This window comes from Sturnus vulgaris, chromosome 2 (genome assembly GCF_052056855.1).
Source record: "Sturnus vulgaris isolate bStuVul1 chromosome 2, bStuVul1.hap1, whole genome shotgun sequence".
NCBI classification, from domain to species: domain Eukaryota; kingdom Metazoa; phylum Chordata; class Aves; order Passeriformes; family Sturnidae; genus Sturnus; species Sturnus vulgaris.
Window position 1 is genome coordinate 32,083,005 of NC_142244.1, and position 20,560 is coordinate 32,103,564.

General features: G+C 45.7%; 1 protein-coding gene across 1 annotated transcript in view; it reads left to right on the forward strand.

Annotated features, from left to right (window-relative positions):
* Window positions 1-20,154, forward strand: part of EPHA1 (EPH receptor A1) — a 33,700-nt gene extending 13,546 nt beyond the window's left edge. Inside the window, exons 3-18 of the mRNA XM_014884215.2 lie at window positions 1,415-1,690; window positions 3,317-3,707; window positions 8,351-8,506; window positions 9,423-9,755; window positions 10,951-11,075; window positions 11,178-11,337; window positions 13,536-13,632; window positions 14,412-14,467; window positions 14,744-14,866; window positions 14,958-15,143; window positions 15,582-15,643; window positions 16,026-16,235; window positions 16,823-16,972; window positions 17,645-17,838; window positions 18,121-18,276; window positions 19,122-20,154. Coding sequence (XP_014739701.1) covers window positions 1,415-1,690; window positions 3,317-3,707; window positions 8,351-8,506; window positions 9,423-9,755; window positions 10,951-11,075; window positions 11,178-11,337; window positions 13,536-13,632; window positions 14,412-14,467; window positions 14,744-14,866; window positions 14,958-15,143; window positions 15,582-15,643; window positions 16,026-16,235; window positions 16,823-16,972; window positions 17,645-17,838; window positions 18,121-18,276; window positions 19,122-19,200 — 2,754 coding nt within the window. The 3' untranslated portion in view covers window positions 19,201-20,154. The remainder of the gene's footprint in view (window positions 1-1,414; window positions 1,691-3,316; window positions 3,708-8,350; window positions 8,507-9,422; window positions 9,756-10,950; window positions 11,076-11,177; window positions 11,338-13,535; window positions 13,633-14,411; window positions 14,468-14,743; window positions 14,867-14,957; window positions 15,144-15,581; window positions 15,644-16,025; window positions 16,236-16,822; window positions 16,973-17,644; window positions 17,839-18,120; window positions 18,277-19,121) is intronic.
* The last annotated feature ends 406 nt before the right edge of the window (window positions 20,155-20,560 follow it).

Sequence of the window (20,560 nt, forward strand, 5' to 3'; positions counted from 1 at the left end):
TAGATACCATCCCCAGAACTTCCTGGGAGGAGACTGCTAGTATGCACTTAGGTAAGGGGCTGAAATCATCCAGAGAGGAGCTTGTGCTATCAGTAGGACTTGCTGGCTTGGAGAAAGCTCTCCAATACTTTTCAGAGTGCGGCTGTGTAGGAGGTATGCTCTAAGTCATGGCATAAAAACAGACCCCCTTTGACACTCTGGGTCCATCTCTTTTTTATGCCACTAGCGGAGTGACCTGGTCTGTGGGGAGACAAGCTGTTGTGCTGTGAGCACAGGAGGTGGGGGTGCTGAAGAAATGTGTGAATCTCATGCTCAGCCCATGAGATTTGACAAGTCTGGAGAAACACAGAGACTGAAGCCTTGTTTAAATTGCATCTTAACCTGGGGTGTGATTTAAAACCAAGGTGCTTAAACTTGTGCCAGTACTTATGTGGGCACTTGTTTCAATTTAATTTGATTAAACATTTAAAGCATAATGAGAACGGCTGTCTTAGCATTGGGGGAAAAAGGATGTAAGTTATTTTCCCTGTGGACAAAACCTTGCTTTCCAAATGTTCAGTTCTCCTGTGTGAATTACTCAAAGGAGAATGTTCTTTGCATTTTGTATCTGACCTGTAGAAAGGAAAGATAAACTAGAACCACCTAAAATTTGGCAAAAGTATATGTTAAAATCAGTATCAAACTTTACTAGATTCATGCAAATAGTATTAGTAAGGTCACATAACCAGCTGGGCCCATATCCTCCTCTTGGCCATTATTTGCCTGGGGAAGTTGCAGAACTTAAATGCAATATGAAGTCAGGAAAATCAACTGAGTTTTAATAGTTAAATTAGGTTTTGCAAAATATCCCACTTGAAGAAGCGTGAACTCCAAGTTAATGAGTGCTTGCTCTAGAACAGTCCTTCTGCAATTTACCTTCCCATTATGCCAGGTCATCTTTTCTCTTACCCTCACATGCTGTGCATTATTTCCAGGGGCAGATAATAGTCCTGGTCTGGTAGGTCCTACTGTACACCCTGAATGTAAACTGTGGCAGAGAGAAATGGCCAACACATGGGACCCAACTCAATAGTTGACCCAATAGTGGGTCTTTTTCTCAATCTCCAAGATAAGGCAGTGCATGAAAGAAGTCAATTAGAACCAAGGTAGGATGAAGGGGATATACTAAGGTCTATGAAAGTCAGATCTTAATTGCAGGATCTTCTCTGCTCCCTATGTACAGTTTAGGTATCCATGGAGCTCTAGACGGGATGCAGCTCTTGCTGAGTGTAAGAGACTTTCTAGCTGGCCAAGCTTTGAGCCCTGAATCCTGTGTAAGAATTGATTTTTTTTTAGGCAAGATTTTGTCATACTTGAAGTGAAACTTGTTTCTCACATCTGTCTAACAGTATGTTTTCTTCTCCCCTGGGGTCAGTGGAGTGAAGTGCAGCAGATGATAAATGGTACCCCAATCTACATGTACCAGGACTGCAGTGTGCTTTCTGAAGGTGACACCGATCACTGGCTTCGCACCAACTGGATTTATCGGGGTGAGGCAGCCTCGCGCATTTATGTGGAGCTAAAGTTTACTGTGAGGGACTGCAAGAGCTTCAAAGGTGAAGTGGTGACCTGCAAAGAGACCTTCAATCTGTATTACATGGAGTCTGAACAGGACGTTGGGATCCAGTTCCGCCGCCCGCTGTTCACCAAGGTCTGTATTGCTGGGGCTGAAGACTGAGTCATATCTTTCAGCTTAAGATAGGTGTGTCTTGCTGGCTGGGACAGGCCAGGAGAACCAGCATCTGGGGAAGGGCATGGATAGTAAGTGTTGTCCTTAGAGTAAACTTTACCCCCAGTGCCCTCTGATGCTCAGAGCAGTCTTTGCCACAGGAGGCATAGGAGATTTCAAATGAGATCAGGCCTGCGTTCTGCGTAACCTCTTATTTAACCAGACACCACGTAGGTAAGCATTCTAAGGGGTTGTGACAGGGCTAGATGGTTACACCAATTTTTAGAAACAGTAAAGCAGAGACCAAAGGAATTTTACTTGCCTTAGGGAATAAAACAAGATTAAACCAACCAAAGAACAGAATCTAATTCAGGTGTCAGTGGTCCTGATTATTTACTCTGATTGCCATGAGGTATAGGGTCTTGTTTCATAAACCTGGAAGTGATGGTTTGCTAAAGTGAAATTCTCCCTGGTGTGAAGGTATTTAGCACTGCTGTATTTTACCTGCTGTTTTCCTCTTGCCATGGAAACTTGGAATTGCAGAAAGAGAACCTCTGCTTTTTTTTTCTGAGGAAATTTTCTAAGCCAGTTCTGTTCTACAGAAGCCACAGACCTAAATTACTTGACTGCCCTTTCCTTTGCAGTTTAAATGGGATGTGATGGAAACAAAGAGTAGTAAAGGCCCCCACAGGCAGAGCAGAACTCTGGTAACTGATTCCCCTCCCTCCCCAGTGCTCCTCCACCTCCCCTGCAGCCTACAACATGAATTTGTGCGATACCTCCACAACTCCTAAACATGCCTTATGATCCCTGCCAAATGCAGCTGCTCTACAAAGCCTTTCATCTCCCATCCAACTGCAAGGAGTGGGTGGTGTCGTACAATGGGAAGGGGCCTGCAGAGGAGAGGATCAGTTATCAGGCTCTCCCACCAAGAAGAAAGGCCACCCTACCTGCAGTCCAGCTCTTCCATGTCTCAGGGTGTCACAGAGGCCTTTCCCATTTGCTCAAGCATGGAAAATATCCTCACTTAGTCACTCTTACCCTTTGTTTGCAGAGGCAGTGGGAATGTAAAAGCATGGGAGCATTTTTCACCCAAGTACCTACATTGCTGAAATATGTTGAGTGCTGCAGAAGGAGCACCTTACAGTAGATGATCTGAACTGCAGCAACTACAGCCAAAAAACAAATGGCTGTAATTCCCTGGTTGGTTTCAAAGCACAGCTCTTGAGTGGTGTCGTGAATTTACTGTATGCAATTTGCAAATAAAGAAAACTATCACAGAAAGAGATTTGCTCCTGTAAATGGAAGTTCCTAAAGACCTCTGAAATCAGAGACTCAGAAGACAAGGTATAGTAGAAGATCAGTGAATGACTACAAAGCAGTTGAAGGAGGTGATGGATGGAAGGTACAGAGACAGGAAAAGATGCCTGCCCCATTTTTAATGCCTCTTCCAAGTGCAAAGAAAGCATGCAGTGCAGCGGCATTAGAAGCAGCTGACCAGACAGTCCCTAAAAGGCCTTAGTGTAAAGAGGCTTGAGAGGCATGGGTATCTCAGCTGCTGTGGCCTGCTCAGATGGTAAAGCTGTTGTCTTTCTCTTTTTCATGTAGCTCAACACTGTGGCAGCAGATCGAAGTTTCACGAGCAGAGACATCGAGTCGGGGGCCATGCAGCTGAACACAGAAGTGTGCCCCATCGGGAAGCTCTCTCGTCGGGGCTTCTACCTGGCTTTCCAGAACTCTGGGGCTTGTGTAGCGATGGTGTCTGTCCGAGTGTATTACAAGACTTGCCCGGAGGCGGTGCGGGGCCTGGCCCGCTTTCCAGAGACTCTGGCAGGGTCAGAGGGGCTGACAGAAGTGCCTGGGGTCTGCGTGGAGTATGCAGCTGAAGAAGTGGGCTCTCCCCCCAGGATGCACTGCAGCACTGATGGGGAGTGGCTGGTACCAGTGGGCCAATGCCTTTGTGCTGTGGGGTTTGAGGAAGTCGATGGGAGCTGCGTAGGTGAGTATGCAGACACTAGCTGTAGGCCATGGGAGAGGTTCCAGAGAGCTAGAGATCAGAGTATCTGTAAGCAGAAAGTGGGATCAGGAGAGTTAGTGTGGTCTACCTCTCCCTTGTATCTTTCCTTCTCCTTACCCTCTCCTAAGCTTCTCTTTTTCAGTTGTGAATTTTCTCCTCATGTGTCAGGTGTAAGGCCTGCACACACCTCTCCACTCCCTCTTGGGCTTCATCCAGGAGCTTTCAGCTCTGGAGCTAGTTTCTGCGAGCTGTAACTATGTGATTGACACTGACTCACTCAACAACTGGTTCTCAACCCTTGAACAGCAGCCTTGTTCTCCCAGGGCAGACGTGTCAGACACACAGTGCAGGGTATTTGTCCTGTGACTTGAAAGCTGAGAGGCAGAGGGGACAGGTTTCTCCTCTGCCCCTTGTTCACCCTGGACTGGGATGGCTCTTCTGCCATGGGAAACCATGTAAAGCATATTGCGCAATACCGTGGTGCCTGCTCTCCTGAAGAACAATTAGCAAGCGAAAGAGTCACCAGGGTGCTGGAGTCACAGCAAGCAAGGGTTGTAAAAGTAAAAAGTGCAGGACTCTCCCTTGGCTGCAGAGGGGACAAGATCCAGCTTTTAAAGGCAACTTAGTTTGACTTGTGTGGTGTTTTGGGGGATATATATTACTGTAGGGAGAGAGGTAAAAGACAGCAGATCTCTGCTCTTGTTGCCAGAGCTGTATGGTACAAGGCTAAGGCCATAGGGATCCACGCAGTGCTCTCAGATTCAGCAGATGCCCTGTGTCTGCTTTGCTCTGCTACAGGGATCTGATGTCTCTATGAATCCCTACTGCTTGCTGCTCGTTTTGCTTGGGGAGCTGGAGAAGGTTGAAGCACAAGATCCTTGCCTTCCTCCAGCAATCCTCTTTCCTTGCACAGCTCAGCCAGTTTTTCCACTTAGGTGCTACAGAACTCTCCCCGCCCTCCTGAGAGCACTCCTCTGGGAAGGGGCAGGGAAGCTGTCATGTCTGGACAAGCCTCGACTGCTATCACAGCACAGGTTCATTCTACATCTGTGCTTTCATCCCACTCCGCCCAAGTACAGCTGCAGCCAAAAGTATGTTTTACAGGATTAATAGGGACCAGGGAGGTCTCCCAGGAGAAGAAGGGAAGAGGGGAGAACCTAGCAGGAGTAGGGAGAGGTACTTTGTGACCAGCATAGTGTCTTATTGGAGCATCAGGGGAGAAGGTGAATGCAGGGGGATATCTGAGGATGTGCTCCCTCAGCAGAAAAGACCAGACTGTGCAATGGACTGGGAGCAATCCAGCTCAGGACAAAGACTGAAATCACAGCTTTTACTTTGTCCTCAGAACAGAGGAGGACTTCTACAGACATGTGAAATGTGACAGGATGGAAGACCTGGCAGTGTCATTCTGATTCTGAGTTTTGCCTAAAGTAGGGAGCAAAAAAAAAGGAAAGCTACACCTTGGCCTTTTAACAGGGAAAAGAACCTGACCTCTGTTACAGGGCAGGAGACAAGAGAAAACCAGAGGGTCGGGTCCTTAACTAGTTCGCTCAATCTCTCAGTGAATTCCCAGCTCTATAAAGCTCTGCTGGGTGCAGAATGGCTCAGCCACCCCACAGTCCCAGAAAAGCGGTGCCTGCCCCAGAGCATTCAGACTTTGCTGCCATAAACCCAGAGCTCGTGATTAACTTCCTCCAGTATGTAATTTGCTGTGCCCACGGAGGCTGCTGTGCCTTGGCCTGCGCCCTGGCTCCTTGCTGGGCTCTGCAGGGCGGCAGGTGAGCCGAGCTCCTTCCTTCCCCGTCAGCCCCGGCCTGGTGCCTGCAGCCTTCCCGGCCTGCCTGCCACACTCACGAGGGGCACCTGCAGGAACAAGGAATGCAGGAAGCGCCCCAGCCATCCTCTCTCCCTCTAGTGCTTGGTGACCAGGCCCTTTCCCAGGCTTGTTTTCCCCATCGCGCCGCCCGGAGAGGGTGCCAAAGGCCCGGGAGAACCGGGGACTAGCGGGGCTGGGCGGGGGCCGATGCTGCCGGCGAGATGTCTGCGGGCAGCAGCCCCTCCGGCTCCGCACCCCCGGGGCAGGGCGGGGGGGAGCGAGCAGCCCCGTCCTCACGGCCGGCCCCAGCACCGGGCCGGGCGAGGCCGCTCCGCACCGCCCCGGGGCGGGGCCGGGCCGGGCCGGGCTCCGCGGGCCGCTCCCGCCCTCTGCCGGTCACCGCCGCCTCGTGTCCTGGTGTCGCCGCTTCTGCGCTCGCTTTTGTCCCTTCGACCCGAGTACCCCGGGCAGTTCCCGCTCCACGGCCTCTCTGCCTTGCTGTTGCCTCTCTGCAAGGCATCTCCTGCTTGGAAGGGCTCGGCACCGCCGGTGGCACAGCAGATTTGGGCGGTGGGCTGGAGTGGCGCTGGAGCTCAGAACTGGGGGAACAGAGGCTCTCCTGGGGTCGGAGTTCCCTCTTCTGGAACACAAGTCTTATGAGGAGCGGCTGGAGGAGCTGGGGGCGTTGGGCTCGGAGGCTCAGGGGAGACCGTATCACTCTCTACAAACACCTGAAAGGAGGGTGTAGCCAGGTGGGGATCAGTCTCTTCTCCTAGGCAAGTAGTGACAGGACAAGAGGACATAGTCTTTATCTGGTTTAGGTTGGACATTAGGAAGAATTTCTTTACAAGAAGGGGTGATTAGACATTGGAATGGGCTGAAGTGGTGGAATCACCGTCCCCGGAGTTGTTTAAGGAGGCTGGGTGTGACACTTGTTGTCGTGGTTTAGTTGACATGGTTTAGTTGGTTGTAGTCACAGGTTGGACTTGATGATCTCAGAGATCTTTTCCAGCTTAATTGATTCTGTGATACTTGCAAAGGTTCCCAACCCTGAATTTCTATAATTTACTTGCAGATGGTCTCAGCCTGATGAGAGTGTATGTATATTGTATCATATCTGTGGCAGGTAGTATTATACAGGCAACATCAGAACTTCTGTGTCATACAAGAATGTGGCCATGCACTTCCTTTGTTTTTCATGTCGAAGCTCTCCTGACCCAAACTGATCCAATGTCAGGAGCTCTCAAATCTTATGGTGGAGTAAAGTGGCAGGAGGCCTGGAAACTTTTCATCTTCAGCATGTCGAAGTGTTCTCAGTTGTGAGCAGCCTGAAGATCAAAGTAACTTCTACTGCCTTGTTTCTCAAAGAGCTGATTTGATCTGGAGTATAAATGGAATCTCTTTGGGCTGTGACAATCAGTACTTGAACCTTTTAATTTTTCAATGGCCTTTGCTATCATTAATTACATAGTTGCATGATTGTATCTCAGAATGATAGATTTTCCTGAGCGATTCTGTCATTTCTCAGAATCAGAAGGTGCTGGTTGCTCCTACTTGTGATTATTTCTCTTTTCTGGGCTCTTTAAGCATCTCTTCTGCAGACTGATGATGAGTAGTCTGTTTTGGCCTCTGTTAGTGGAAAGTTTTCAAGGTCCCTCAGGTGTTCCTCTGTCACATAGTAGGAATGACTGGGTTGGTTTTTTTTGTCTTCTGGATAAAAAAATCCTTTCCTATGCTATGCTCCACCACAGAAAGCCATTCGTGTGAGGCTCCTGAACAGATAGTTTTCTCCCTTGGGATCTCCTGAGGGATTACACAGGATATTGCTGCTTTTATAGTACAATATAAAAAGGGTCATTCCCTCTATGTGCAAGTTAAATGCAAAGTAGTAGCTCTGGCAGAAAAGTGTATGCATTTCTCAACCATCTGATTAGCAATAGGTTGATTGTTTCTTTAGCTGAAGAATATTTAATTCATTTAGCACAAGCTGTCAAATCGTTAAATTCACAGGTTGCCTTCAGCTCTGTCACTAATTTTTTCCTCCCTGCTACACAACCGTAGAGGTAAAGCATTGATCTTGAGACAACTGGTAAGCTGACCAGTGCCTCTATGGATTGAACTAATAGTAACACAGCAAAAACACGTTGTCAGGTGTTATACCAAGAGAGTGTGGCTGCTCATTTTTGTAGGACTGGAAGTGGAAAACACGTGACACCTATTGTCTTGCGGTCCGTGTTGGCTCCATAGCCAGTTACACTTGATGCTGTGAGGTGAACTGATGGCTTCCTAGATATTCCCCAGGGTCCTGGTAGGTGATGGTCTGGTATAACACTTGAAATCAGCAAAGATGCTTCTGCTAAAAAGCCTACTGGCTACTCTATATGAAGTCAACAAGCAGAAGACTGAGGAGTGCAAGAATTTATAGCTACTATTTATGGTTCTTATTTATGGTGTGGAAAGCTTGAAGGACAAGTTGGGGACCAGTCTGGGTTTACATTGGAAGAAGTTTCTGAGGTTGACTGGATTCTGGATTCATACAGCATCTATGAGGAATTAGATCCCCCTTCTTCAGTCTGCAAGTCCTGTCTTAATACTGATGCTACCTTGAGTTTGCATCTTCTATCTTGAGATAATTGATCTAGGTGACAGCCAGGTGTCCAGGTGTTCCTTCTAACCTAAATATTTCTGTGAACTAATAAAATGGAAGCAGATAAAGGAGTAGTCAAGAAGCTGAGCAAAACTGCCAGGCAATTTTTTGTTGATCTGGGTTTATTGATTATCTTGTGTTGGCTTGTTTGTCCTTCCATAGCCTGCCAGCGAGGGTTCTACCGCCACTCCCTGGATGCTAAACGCTGCCTGAAGTGCCCTCCCAACAGCTTGTCCAATGAGTCAGGGGCTACATCTTGTTCCTGCAATGCAGGCTTCTACCGAGCACCTTCGGAAGGCCAGAACATTGCTTGCACCCGTGAGTTGCACACAGAAAGAGAGAACAATATCCACACAGGCTGGGGAATGAATTTATTGAGAGCAGCACCACAGAGAGGAACTTGGGGGTACTGGTGGGTGAAAAATTGGGCATGAGCTGGCAGTGTGAGCTTGCAGCCCAGAAAGCCAAGTGTATCCTGGACTGTATCAAAAGCATGTGGCCGGCAGGGCGAGGGAGGGGATTCTCTTCCTCCACTCTGCTCTTGTGAAACCTCATCTGGAGGGCTACATCCAGGTCTGGGGCCCCCAGTACAAGAGAGACATGGACCTATTGGATCAGATCTAGAGGAGGGCCCTAAAAATTATTGTAGGAATGGAACACCTCTCTTATGAGGAAAGGTTGAGACAGTTGGGGCTGTTCAGTCTGATAAGAGAAAGCTTCAGGGAGACCATCTTGTGGCCTTTCAATACTTAGTGGGGCCTGCAAGAAAGATGAAGAAAGGGATTTTACACCAAGGCCTGTACTGACAATGGGACAATGGTTTTAAACTGAAAGAGGGTAGATTTAGATGGGACACATGGAAGAAATTTTTTATGATGAGGGTGATGAGACACCTGGAACAGGTTGTGGGTGTTCTATCCCTGGAAGTGTTCAAGGCTAGGCTGGATGAGGCATGGAGGAACTGGGTCTAGTGAAAGGTGTCCCTACCCATGGCAGGGGGGGTTGAAACTAGAAGATCTTTAAGGTCTCATCCAACCCACAAAAATTCTGTGATTCCATGAACAATGATATGAGGGGAGAAACAAAAGGTTGGAAAATGGGGAAGAGAGATCAGAAAGGGAGAGGCTGCGGTGGAGAGAGGGCTCCATTTGAAATGCATCAGCAGATGGGAAGCTGTCGCAGAACTTTGGGCATTAACAGCTGGAACTAACACTTCCTTTTGTGCTCCCTATAGGCCCACCCTCGGCTCCCCGAAATGTCAGCTTCTCCCTCATTGGCACCCAGCTGAGTCTGTGGTGGCAGCCGCCCAGTGACCACGGAGGGAGGAAGGACCTGACTTACACAGTCTTCTGCCAGCGCTGCCATTTCTTGTCCTGTGAGCCCTGTGAGGCTGGCGTGGTGTTCTCCCCCAGTGCCTCTGGTCTCACAAAACCTGCAGTGGATGTGGATGGCCTAGAAGCTTACACCAATTACACATTCACTGTGGAAGCCCATAATGGTGTCTCAGGAATGGGACCTTCTCCACAGAGAACTGCTCCAGCTGTCTGGGTTTCAGTTGGACATGCAGGTTAGCAGAAGCAGAGAGAATTTCTTCCTGCTCATCACGAAAAGGAAGAGGAATCTCTTTGAATATTTAAGCTTTCTCCATCTTCTACTTCTGCCTGACACCTATGTTGGTATGCTATGATGAGGATTCTGAAGTACCTCTGCCTCTGGCATGTACAGTCCATTAGTCATATTCCTTGCAAATCCAAGTAGCAGTAATCATTATCCACAAAGAGCGATGAATCTGCCAGTAACTTAACAGAGGTGAGGAGGATGAAGCCCTCCCTGTCACACAGACTAAGTATTGTTACTTGTGTGACAGGAAGAATGAGGGCTGTGTCATTAAATATTTTCCATGACTCAGATATTGCAAAACACCAAACACAACAGAAACCCTGGTGTAACTGGGAAAAAAAAGGGTTTTGGAAGCATGGAGGGATGAGGATGTTAAATCTTGATACATTTCTGTAGGTTATCTTCAGTCTGGCTAGTTTGGCTGTCCTGTAAATACTTTCCAGAGCACTGCAAAATGTGATTATAGAAAAGTGACATCACAGTGCTCAACAGCCCTTGGTGCATTTCCCGGGTTCTAATTTAGTAACAAAATATGACTTTTCTTCCTGATGCTATACAGGGGCAGCACAACTCTGAGCTAGAAAAGCAGAGCTACTTTTGGCTTGCCTCATCACTTCCTGATGGTGATGAAGGACAAGGAGAGAACCAGGCTTAACTCCTCAGTCCTTGCAGACTCTTGAGAATTATCTTTTTATTCATGAACAGCATGCATTTGCAGGCAGCTGAGAAATTTTGAGCATCAAGTTTCACTATACCTTTGTGCAATGCAGCTGCATTCATAAATCATTACGTAGGATAGCTGTGCTACTGCTGCTGTAGGAGCATAAAATCCTAACATTTTTTATTTCAAATTGGACACTTTAATTGCAGTCCTGGAATAAATGTAATTTCTTGGAACACGGGTTTTGTTTTGAGGGCCAAAGTTATGCTTCCACTATTGGGGCAGAAGCACACTATTCACAGAAAGCAATTAATTACAACCAGAGACCTCATTTCCCTTCCACCACACAAGAGAAAAATGACAGTGCCAATGAGACTTAGTTCCAGTTGCATGGTATGACCAGACCTTCTGGTGGAGAGAGGATGTAGTTTGCATTTTATTTGTATTTCGCCCTCATGTTCTCTGTTCTCTCCCACTGCAGCTCCAGTGACAGTATCCCAGTTTATTCTGACTCAGAGAGATGACAGTAGTCTTTCTGTTTCTTGGCTCGCCCCACGGCAACGCAGCCGAACCTCAGTGGAGTATGAGGTCATGTTCTTCGAGAAGGTGAGGAATGCCTGATTTGCTCTTCCCCCTTTCACCCAAAGGGGTGGAAGTGTCCTCTCATTCAGCATGTATCTCTTACTTGATCCTGTTTGGTTCCTGCAGGGAGAGGAGGCCCGTTACACAGTGAAGCACCTTCTTGAGCCGAACGTCACTCTGAGAGACCTGCAGCCAGACACAGCCTACTTGCTCCGTGTGAGATCCATCACACCCCTTGGGCCTGGGCCTTACTCCCCGGAGCAGGAATTTCGCACCCTTCCACCAGGTAAAGGACAAGCACTGGTATCTCATCTGGGAGTAACTCCCCCATCAGATTGTATATTCTCATGATACATGGATCTCTTTTTGTGTTCTGCTGGCTGGAAGGCAAGACACCACTCTCCTGAGTTCCTTGTCACCAGAGCCAAGTCTGTTGCTTTGTAAAGACAAAAGGCATTTTTCTTGTTTCCTTGCTGTCTTATAAAATTTGCTTGCGCTTTGCCCTTTAGACCTGATCAGTCTCAGTTTAGTGTGTTGTACTGGCACAATACTTAACCAGACCTTCATTTAGTTCTTGAAAGACATTTTAATTTTGGCTAATGTTTCTAAGTTTGAATGCTGGTCGAATGATTACCTTATGCCTCCTTTTGTGTGTCAGTTACTAGTGAAAAGGAGAACTCAGAGGACCTCAGCACTATTTTATCCAGCTTTATCAGTTCCACTGTATGTAGACCAGCTCCTGAATGTAGCTCTGCCCAAAGAGATGGTATATGCCACTGAAACAAGTTCTTCACCAAAATACAATGTGTAGAAGGCCAAGCTGTCAGGGCTACAAGAAGACCTTTCTCTTGTGTTAAAGAACATCTTATATAGGCCTGACATCCAACCTTCTTTTTCCCGGGGTCACCCAGGAACTTCTTCTTAATCTAAAGTTTTCTGTAATGGAATTTGCTCTCTCTTCATTCCACAGACTCCTATTGACCCTGTGGATAACTTAGATGTAAATTAGCAGGCACAATTTTTTTGATTAAGAAAGAATAAGTCAGAAAATACTTTCATCAATATTATGCTTCATTTCAAATGAAAGTTGATCACCTTATCATGCCAAGACAAAGGTATTTTGAATATGAAAGGGATCAAAAAGAAGTGCCAGCAAGGTTTCATTTGATGAGAGTTCCTGTTTGGTAATACTAGGAGCATTTTTTAGTTGTTATAGTCTAGGAATATTAGTGTAGCAGGATTTGCAAGGGGTGGCAGTTTTTTATTTAAATCTGAATTTGATAATTTAGATCCCTAAATTCCTGCAGAAGTCCTATGTATCTAAAAGCTTGTCCATTTTAATAATAAATGTACTATTTCACCTTCCAAATCTTAGCTTTTTGATTTTAACAAAAGAAGGACATTAGCTCTGTCTCTTGATTTCTGCTTAACTAAGCTGGTGATTTTTAATAATTTTAGTGGGCTGAGTCAAAGGAAAAATAACTAGTGTTAATTAGGCTTTATGGATGCTGACCATTGGACTACATGTTAGGAAACACTTCCCCACACAGTTCTGTGTATCATCTGTTTCTTGCTTAAAAATTCGGTCATTTATTAAAAATATAGTTATTTGAGGATTTTATTTCTTCCAGCTGTTTTCCTAAATCTCTTTTGGGAAAATATTAAAAAGGTGTAGATTCTCATTCCTTCTCCATTAATGCATTTTAAGTTCTTAATTTTTTTAAATTATGGGAAATAAGTTTTAAAAATACCAGCAGAGGTAATATAGCATTTTCTCTGATGAATTCAAATGTACTTCGTGGAAATGCCTAGCTTTAGCTTGAGAACCTAAATGGAAGGAGACAGCCTCTGTTATGTGAACATTATCTGAAAGCTGTCCAATCACAGAATGAAACCACCTGATGCTGAGTTTTGAGAAAACAGGAATATGATAGACTGCAAGTTTGTAAGTCAGTGCTTGCTTCAGGAGTCCTAAGCAGTGAGGGGCTTTTGTTAGGGTAATGAGGCAAAGGACCAGCCCCAGATACTGATGGGAGGGGAGCATGTAATTAATTTAATAAACAAGGAGAGAGTCACTTTGGAATGCTGGGAAGAATCATGTCTTTGCTTTGCCATAGTTTAAATCAGCTACTGAGCAGGAAGAAGGGCCTGATCTGAAAAGATTGTTGGATAGGGGTGGGAGGGAAGGAACATCTGTTTTTCATTTCTGAAAGTGCCATGGAATTTAAGTAGGAAATCAGACATAGGGATGAATTACTCAACTGAAGACCAAGATTGTAGATAAAGAGTCAACCAGATGACCACCAGAAGGTGCTCTGTGCACATGAATAGTGTGATAGGACTTCCATCTGGTGGCTCTGCTGCCTGGAAGATGAGTAGCTGTAACATGCCTAATGCCATTAACTGGTAAAAGCTGGTTGGTGTATTCCAGACAAATAGATACTGGTCTTTTAAGTGATATGGCCTCTCTTTTTGTTTCTGCAGACACAGGAGCTCTGTCTGGTGGAGTCATTGTCTCTATTATCTTTGGAGTTTTCCTATTTATTTCACTAATTCTGGGACTTCTCATGTTTTGGCGAAAGTAAGTATGGATTTTTGATATTGAAAAAGGTACAAATGTAGGAATAACCAAGCTATAGGAGCTTGAGAAAGGGAGGCCCTGATTTCTCACAGGATATTGTATAGGTAGAGGTTAGTTCGAGAAGAAAACCACCAGTGTGCTGCAGCAAGATGGAAGGGGTCTCAGTAAATAATTTTGATTAGCAGGATTGAAGGGATCGATATTATAAGATTATGTTTGCTGTTGGGAACATAGGAATATGATACTGCTGGATTATTTTCTCAGAAAACTGAGAAATCATGACATATTCCTATCATGACAGAGGAATAAAAACGTTGTTATGGTACAATCATTTCCATAGCCGCTGACCAGTTGAGTGGTAATACATGCATCCAGTAATTTCAAACTATTTTTCATATACCATTACTGTTGGTGTCCTCTACCTGTATACAGAATTCTACTTTCCTTCTCAATGTCTATAAGGCTGCTATTGCTTGGTTTTAAGAAGATCAGATGTTCTACTGAAAGCATACAGAAAACATGAAATAAACAGAAATTCGTGGGTAACTCAGCACAAAACTGGCTGTATGAAAACAAAGCTCCATATCTAAATGTTAATGAAGCATCACATTTTATTGCCAGCTGTACTTTTCCAAGTAGTTGCAGTGTCTGGTTCCACTTTGCTCTGTGCTACCCTGAACTCTGTCCCTAACCAACTCGGGCAGACACCTTGGAAGTCTTGCTTTTTCCTTTGCTGTCTGCTGACCATTTTATTTTCATGACTCTTTCTGATGTTCCAGGCGGGCTCGTCGGAGACATGCACGGCCAGATTACAACACTTCAGGCTTTGAGCGAGGTGAGCTTCAAAGGGGTAATAAAACCAGGGGGAAGCCTAGAATGTGTTGGAAGGAATGAAAAGAAACATTAGTTTGTAACCAGATGCTGGCATGGCTTTTCTGATGTAATTTGCCTCTTCCCACAACAGTTCTGCTCTTCATTGTTGGTTTGGTAGATTGTTTGACTGCCATTGTCAGAAGCCCATGGATTCACTTCTGCTTTTGTAGTTATGCTTTAAAAACGTTGTCCAAAGAGCTGACAGGATAATTTGCTCTTTTGTTTCCCTTTACCACAGAGAAGGTCTGGTTGAAACCCTATGTAGACCTGCAGCCATATGACGACCCCAGCAGGGGGGTGCTGGAATTCACTAAGGAACTGGACATCTCTTGTGTCACGATGGAGAATGTGATTGGAGAGGGTGAGTTACTTATTGCTCTCCCCATCTTTCAGTTTCCCACACTGTTGATCGTCAAGTTAATCTGTGACATTTTGCCTCTGGTTGTCTCCAGGGGAGTTTGGGGAGGTCTATCGTGGGTCCCTGCGACTCTCAGGGAAAGAACGTATTGTGGTTGCCATCAAGACTCTGAAGTCAACATATTCAGACTCACAGTGGTGGAACTTCCTGCGTGAAGCAACAATTATGGGGCAGTTCAATCACCCAAACATTGTGCGTCTGGAGGGAGTTGTCACCAAAAGTAAGTAAGAGTCTGTGTGAGAAAGTCCTGGGATGAGAGCAGAAACTGGCACATTTCTCAGGCCTTTCTCAGAGTTCACTGTAAGGGAGGCTGTTCTGGGAGAAGACAGGTATTGTCATGTCAGAGAATCAGGGAAGGAGGAGAGGTATGGATTTCCAACAGAGTCCTGAGGCAGTGTTAGGAGAGATATTCTAAGACTGGTGAGTAGATGAGAAGTCGGGATAGTGTGAGGGATGCTGCAGGGTCAAATGTGCAGTAAAAGGAGGAGTACAAGATCATTGGGAGATGTGTAAGGAGAAGGGGCAGCCAGCTCTGCCAATAGAGTAGGGGTGTTAGCTGGGGTTGGATGTGGTTCTCTGTGTTGGGGAATATGGACAGCATTGAAAGACATGAATAGGAGAATTTGAAAAAGGCTGAAACCCTCTTGTCTTCCTCAAGGGAGGCCAATGATGATCATCACTGAGTATATGGAAAATGGAGCACTGGATACCTTCCTCCGGGTGAGAAACTCCAATATGTAATAGGCTTGTGTACTGCCAGAACTTGCACTTGACCTGGATTTAGGGCCATAAAATAAAACTAGAAATAAGATCCAGACATCTGCTTACTTTCTACTTACTGACATTTCCAGTGTCAGCAGCAGAAGCTTAATGCCATCCAATTTGTTCAGTTACAAGAATGTCATCTTTGGTAGTTGAAATGCGACTGCTTAATGATGACTGAAGACCACCCCCAGCCCCTTAGTGAGAAGCTGTTGGGGCCTTTGGCCTGCAGCACTGCGTTTTTGCTTGTTCACCATTGTCCACTTTTGTATGTTGATAAGGTCAGGGACAAGAAACCAAGCAGATCAATGTCACTTCTCTCACTTCTTCTTCCATGCAGGAGAATGAGGAAAAATTTAGCCCTGTGCAGCTTGTGAGCATGCTGCAGGGAATAGCCTCTGGCATGACCTACCTTTCAGAACACAATTACGTGCACCGGGATCTGGCTGCTCGCAACATCCTGGTAACACGCAGTCTCCAGTGCAAGGTGTCTGACTTCGGTCTCTCCCGAATTTTGGAGAATGACGCAGAGGGAACCTATGAAACCAAGGTAAAGCAAACCCAGTCTTTCGGCCTTGTAAATTAACTGTAGGCTCTCTCTGAGGAAAACCTGTAGTAAAATTGCAAGTCATGGTGTGGATGGTTGAGAAGGTGGTGCTTTTGTCTCTGGAGTCCAGATTGATTTTGTTTGCTAAGAAATTCAGAGGGACTGTGGTGTTTAAAATGGGAAGCAAAATAAGAGGTCTGATCTCTTGAACTCAGTTACTAAATCTAGCTTTGAAGATAGCCTTGCTGGGATCAGAGTTTTGGACTAGAGTCATCTCTATGTCTCTTTTAATGAAAGTTCCAGTAATTCTAATGCATGTTGTCCTTCAAAGCAGGGCTGTGACTGGTGCCAGGCTCTTACTCTCACAGCAGAGATTTTGTGTAGTATTCAACTGAACAGAGGGCTTAAACTCATTTACTTTCCAGGATTATTTTTCTCCTTTTGAGAAATTTCCCTGGGGTGGTTACATGCCACTTCAAATGAAGTGGGCCCAATTTCTGAACCACTTTGTAAGGTCCTTGCATGAAAATACTGGAGAAATACAGCTCAGTGAAACATAGTGGATACACTGTGTTTCTGCTCTTTTACAGGGTGGTAAGATTCCTATCCGATGGACAGCCCCAGAGGCCATTGCTCATCGTATTTTCACCTCAGCCAGTGATGTCTGGAGCTTTGGAATCGTCATGTGGGAGGTGCTGTCATTTGGTGACAAGCCATATGGGCACATGACCAATCAAGAGGTAACAGACATTGAGTTCAAGATCTGATTTTAAAAATAAATGAGGCACGTGGACACAACTTTTGTAGATGTCCCTCAGCCTGCAGTCTTGAGTTTCTTTTGAACACATAACTACTATGTTTCTAACTACCCTGATAAAAATCAGTGCAACCAAGTCAAGGGCAAAAAGTATTGAGGTGTCAATAGCAATGAGCCAAATTAGAGGGTGTTTAAATCACCCATGGCATTTGGATCTGGAGATAGTTTCTATTGGTTTTGTTTTCTCCTTCCTCTGGCTCTGGTGCATTATGTCTGGTCTCATTCTAGGCTCAGCACATGCTGTTGAAATTATTCCTCAGAGTCTGGTTCTCGTTCTCTCACTGTCTCTCACTGCCTATTCCAGGACCATTTGGTCCTCACTTTTCCTCACTTCTCATGAGCACGTCCTGAGAAGCAAATGGAAAGTAAACTAGTAAAGATCTGAAAAAACATGCATATGCCACTTAAGTTTTTGGCATCCCTTAGGTGTATTGAGCCTGTGCCATGCTGCCCAAACCCTGTGTCATACACGTGTAATCTGCACCACCCTTCCCTGGCTGCATTTTGTGAGTGGTGAATGGCTGCTCCCAGTGTCTCTGGCTCTTCTTCTGCACTAGTGAGCTCTTGGCCAGATTTCTCTATGTCCTCTGTGCAGGTGATGAAAAGCTTAGAGGATGGGTACCGACTCCCCCCGCCTGTGGATTGCCCTTCTATCCTCTATGAACTCATGAAGAGTTGCTGGTCACACGATCGGATGAGGCGGCCTCATTTTCAGGAAATCCGGGCACAGCTGCAACATTTCATCTCAAGTCCCCAGCTCCTCCGGCCTGTTGCAGACTTTGATCCCAGGTAAGCAGGCTGTCACCAGAGGAGGAATGGTTAACTGGGACACTTCACCAACCTGTCCCCAGCAAGAGGAGAGGCAGTGTGAGCAAGGCAGACTGGAAAGATGCACCTTGAGTGCTCTGTGTGCAGAAGATAGTGGTCATCTCTGTCTCCTGGTGACATTGGCCTGCTCTGACCAGCAAGCCCTACCTGGCAGAGGGTGCTTGCTTCCCCTTTGGTTACTGTCTCCTAGTGCTGTCCATTTCAAGTGGTTGCCTGGCTAACGCAGGGTTTATGTGTCTCCAGGGTAACACTCCGTCTCCCCAGCTGCAGTGGATCTGATGGGATTCCCTACCGATCCATCCCCGAGTGGCTGGAATCTATTCGCATGAAGCGCTACATCTCCAACTTCCGCACCGCCGGCCTGGACACCATGGAGTCCATTCTGGAGCTCACTGCTGAGTAAGTCAGGCCAGGCTGCCACAAGGCACCTCAGGCGATGCTACGAGTAGCTGTGCTCCTCCCTGTGCAATCTGAACAGGCACTCATATTCCCTTGGAAGGCTTCTCTCCATCCTTCTCCATGCAGTTAACTGGAGGTGGATGGGCTTCTTGACCTAAAAGGGAAGAATCAGCCCAGAACTTAAAGCAGTCCAAACTGTGAGACTAATTCCCCAACTATCCATGTCCATGCTTGAGGCTCTTCAGGGGTCTTCAGCTGCTTTGAACTAACATCAGACACAAACAGCAAGGGGAAAAGAATAGATGGCAAACAGATCTCTAACCTGATTGTCTCCTCACCCTTGTAGGATTTTGTAAGATCATTTCCTTGCCACAAACCCCATATAGACTAACCCCACTCCATCAGCCAGGCACTGTTGTGTCATCTTTTTGAGCTTCTCAGAAGGACTCAGAACACAGCTGTGTTATTTTTGTCAGGGATGTTCAGCCAGCTCCAAATATGGCAGTTACATGAAACAAATGAGCAGGCACAGACCTGCTGAAGGGTTGAGACATGGTTCCTATCACAAGATGATTTAATCACAAGTCCTGATTTACTGAGAGCACAGGCCTAGCCACGAGGTGGAAGAGGTCAGTTGACTGGGTGGGCAGAGGTAGCCAGGGAAGGACAGGAATATCTAGAAGTTTCTTCCCTCTAGAGAAAAGATAGTGTATTAGGAGGCACTGAGGGAAAGGAAGCTTGTTGAACTAATGCTTGGTAACTCTTTCTGCCCTTACCCACACCCTCATCTCTAAGGAACAAGAATAGCAATTCTTTTTTTTCCTTTCTTTTCCCATTTCCTTCAGGGACTTGAAACAGATGGGAGTATCACTTCCAGGCCACCAGAAGAGGATCCTGTGCAGCATCCAAGGCTTTAAGGAGTGATCATTCTTAAGCTTGAAAAATGCCCATCCTTACCAGATATCACTTGGAATCATTCCTATGGCAATTGCTTCCAAATGAGTGACTGGACAAAAAAGCAAAACAACCAGACCTGAAAAAGCTCGTGAGGCAACACCACCTGCTCTCATTTCTGTTCCCCCTTGCTTTAGCTTTACAGCAGCCATGAGTACGTTTCAGAGCACTGGTCTTAGAAACTATTCTCAGTCTTCTGCAGTCCACTTTGTGCAGCACTAAGTAGGCCCTGTAGTCCACATACTGGAGTTTCAGATCCTCAGTGAAATACAATGGATCCTCAATGGAATACAAATTGGGTGGAGGGTGGTGGATAGCGTTTTAAGATTGGAGATGAAGGTTCAAGATAGACTGGGACATTCAGGAAGCAGGGACAAAAATACAGATAGGTAGAGACACGGCTCATTCACTCCTTGGCATATATTCCTTCTCACTTCAGCACCCTTCTGTCTTTTTTATTTTGCATCAGGAATAAACTATTCAGTCCTTCACGAGGCTGCTGGTAAGGCATATATTTTTTGAGGCAGCTATTCTTGCTGTGAACACCACTCCATGGTGTACTTCTTTCTTTGCAGAAGAAACTGGGAGTAGAAGCACACCCCACTGTAATTTGTGTGATCACATCACCTCAGCATGTTGCTGTTTTGCACGTGCACACTTCAGAGGGGAGATTTACATCTCTCCAAACTGCTTATATACCTTTTCTTATGCTGTGGACAGAAAACCCTTTGTATATCCATTTTTCTCTGCCCCTTTTTAAAAGAGACAATAGTCTTGTTTGGCTGGAATAGGGTATTTGTAACAGAAAAATGTGTAGGTGGTCTGTCTTACTCCTTCTCTGTGGAGGAAATGTTATTATTTATCAGATCTCAAGACAGTTATAGTCTGTAAATAATACTTTGTAAATAAACCTGTGGCAGAGCAGGCTGTGTTGGAATTCTTTGGCTTATTTCAAATGTGATTCAGACCTTTAGCATACATATCATAAGTCCCAGCAGGGTCCTTACATCCGTCTTTAGTTGTTTCAGCCAATGGTCTTTGTCCATTTAACTGCTGATGAAACATGGAAGTGCAATTGCATTAGGATTAAAGGATACCTTTGCAGCTGGTGACTTCAGATTTTTTCTTTCAACCCATTTATGGGCCTATCTATCTAACACCTAAGTCCATTGTTTTACAGATCCTGTGATTATTCCTAAACCATAAACATTTGCAACTACTGCTGTGTTTGATGAAAGATACGTGAGTAGTACTTCTTTTTCCTGTAGACTAGACTGTCCAGGAGAAAGTCTTAGGAACATCAGTGAGAATTTTTTCTTTCTCCCACTTG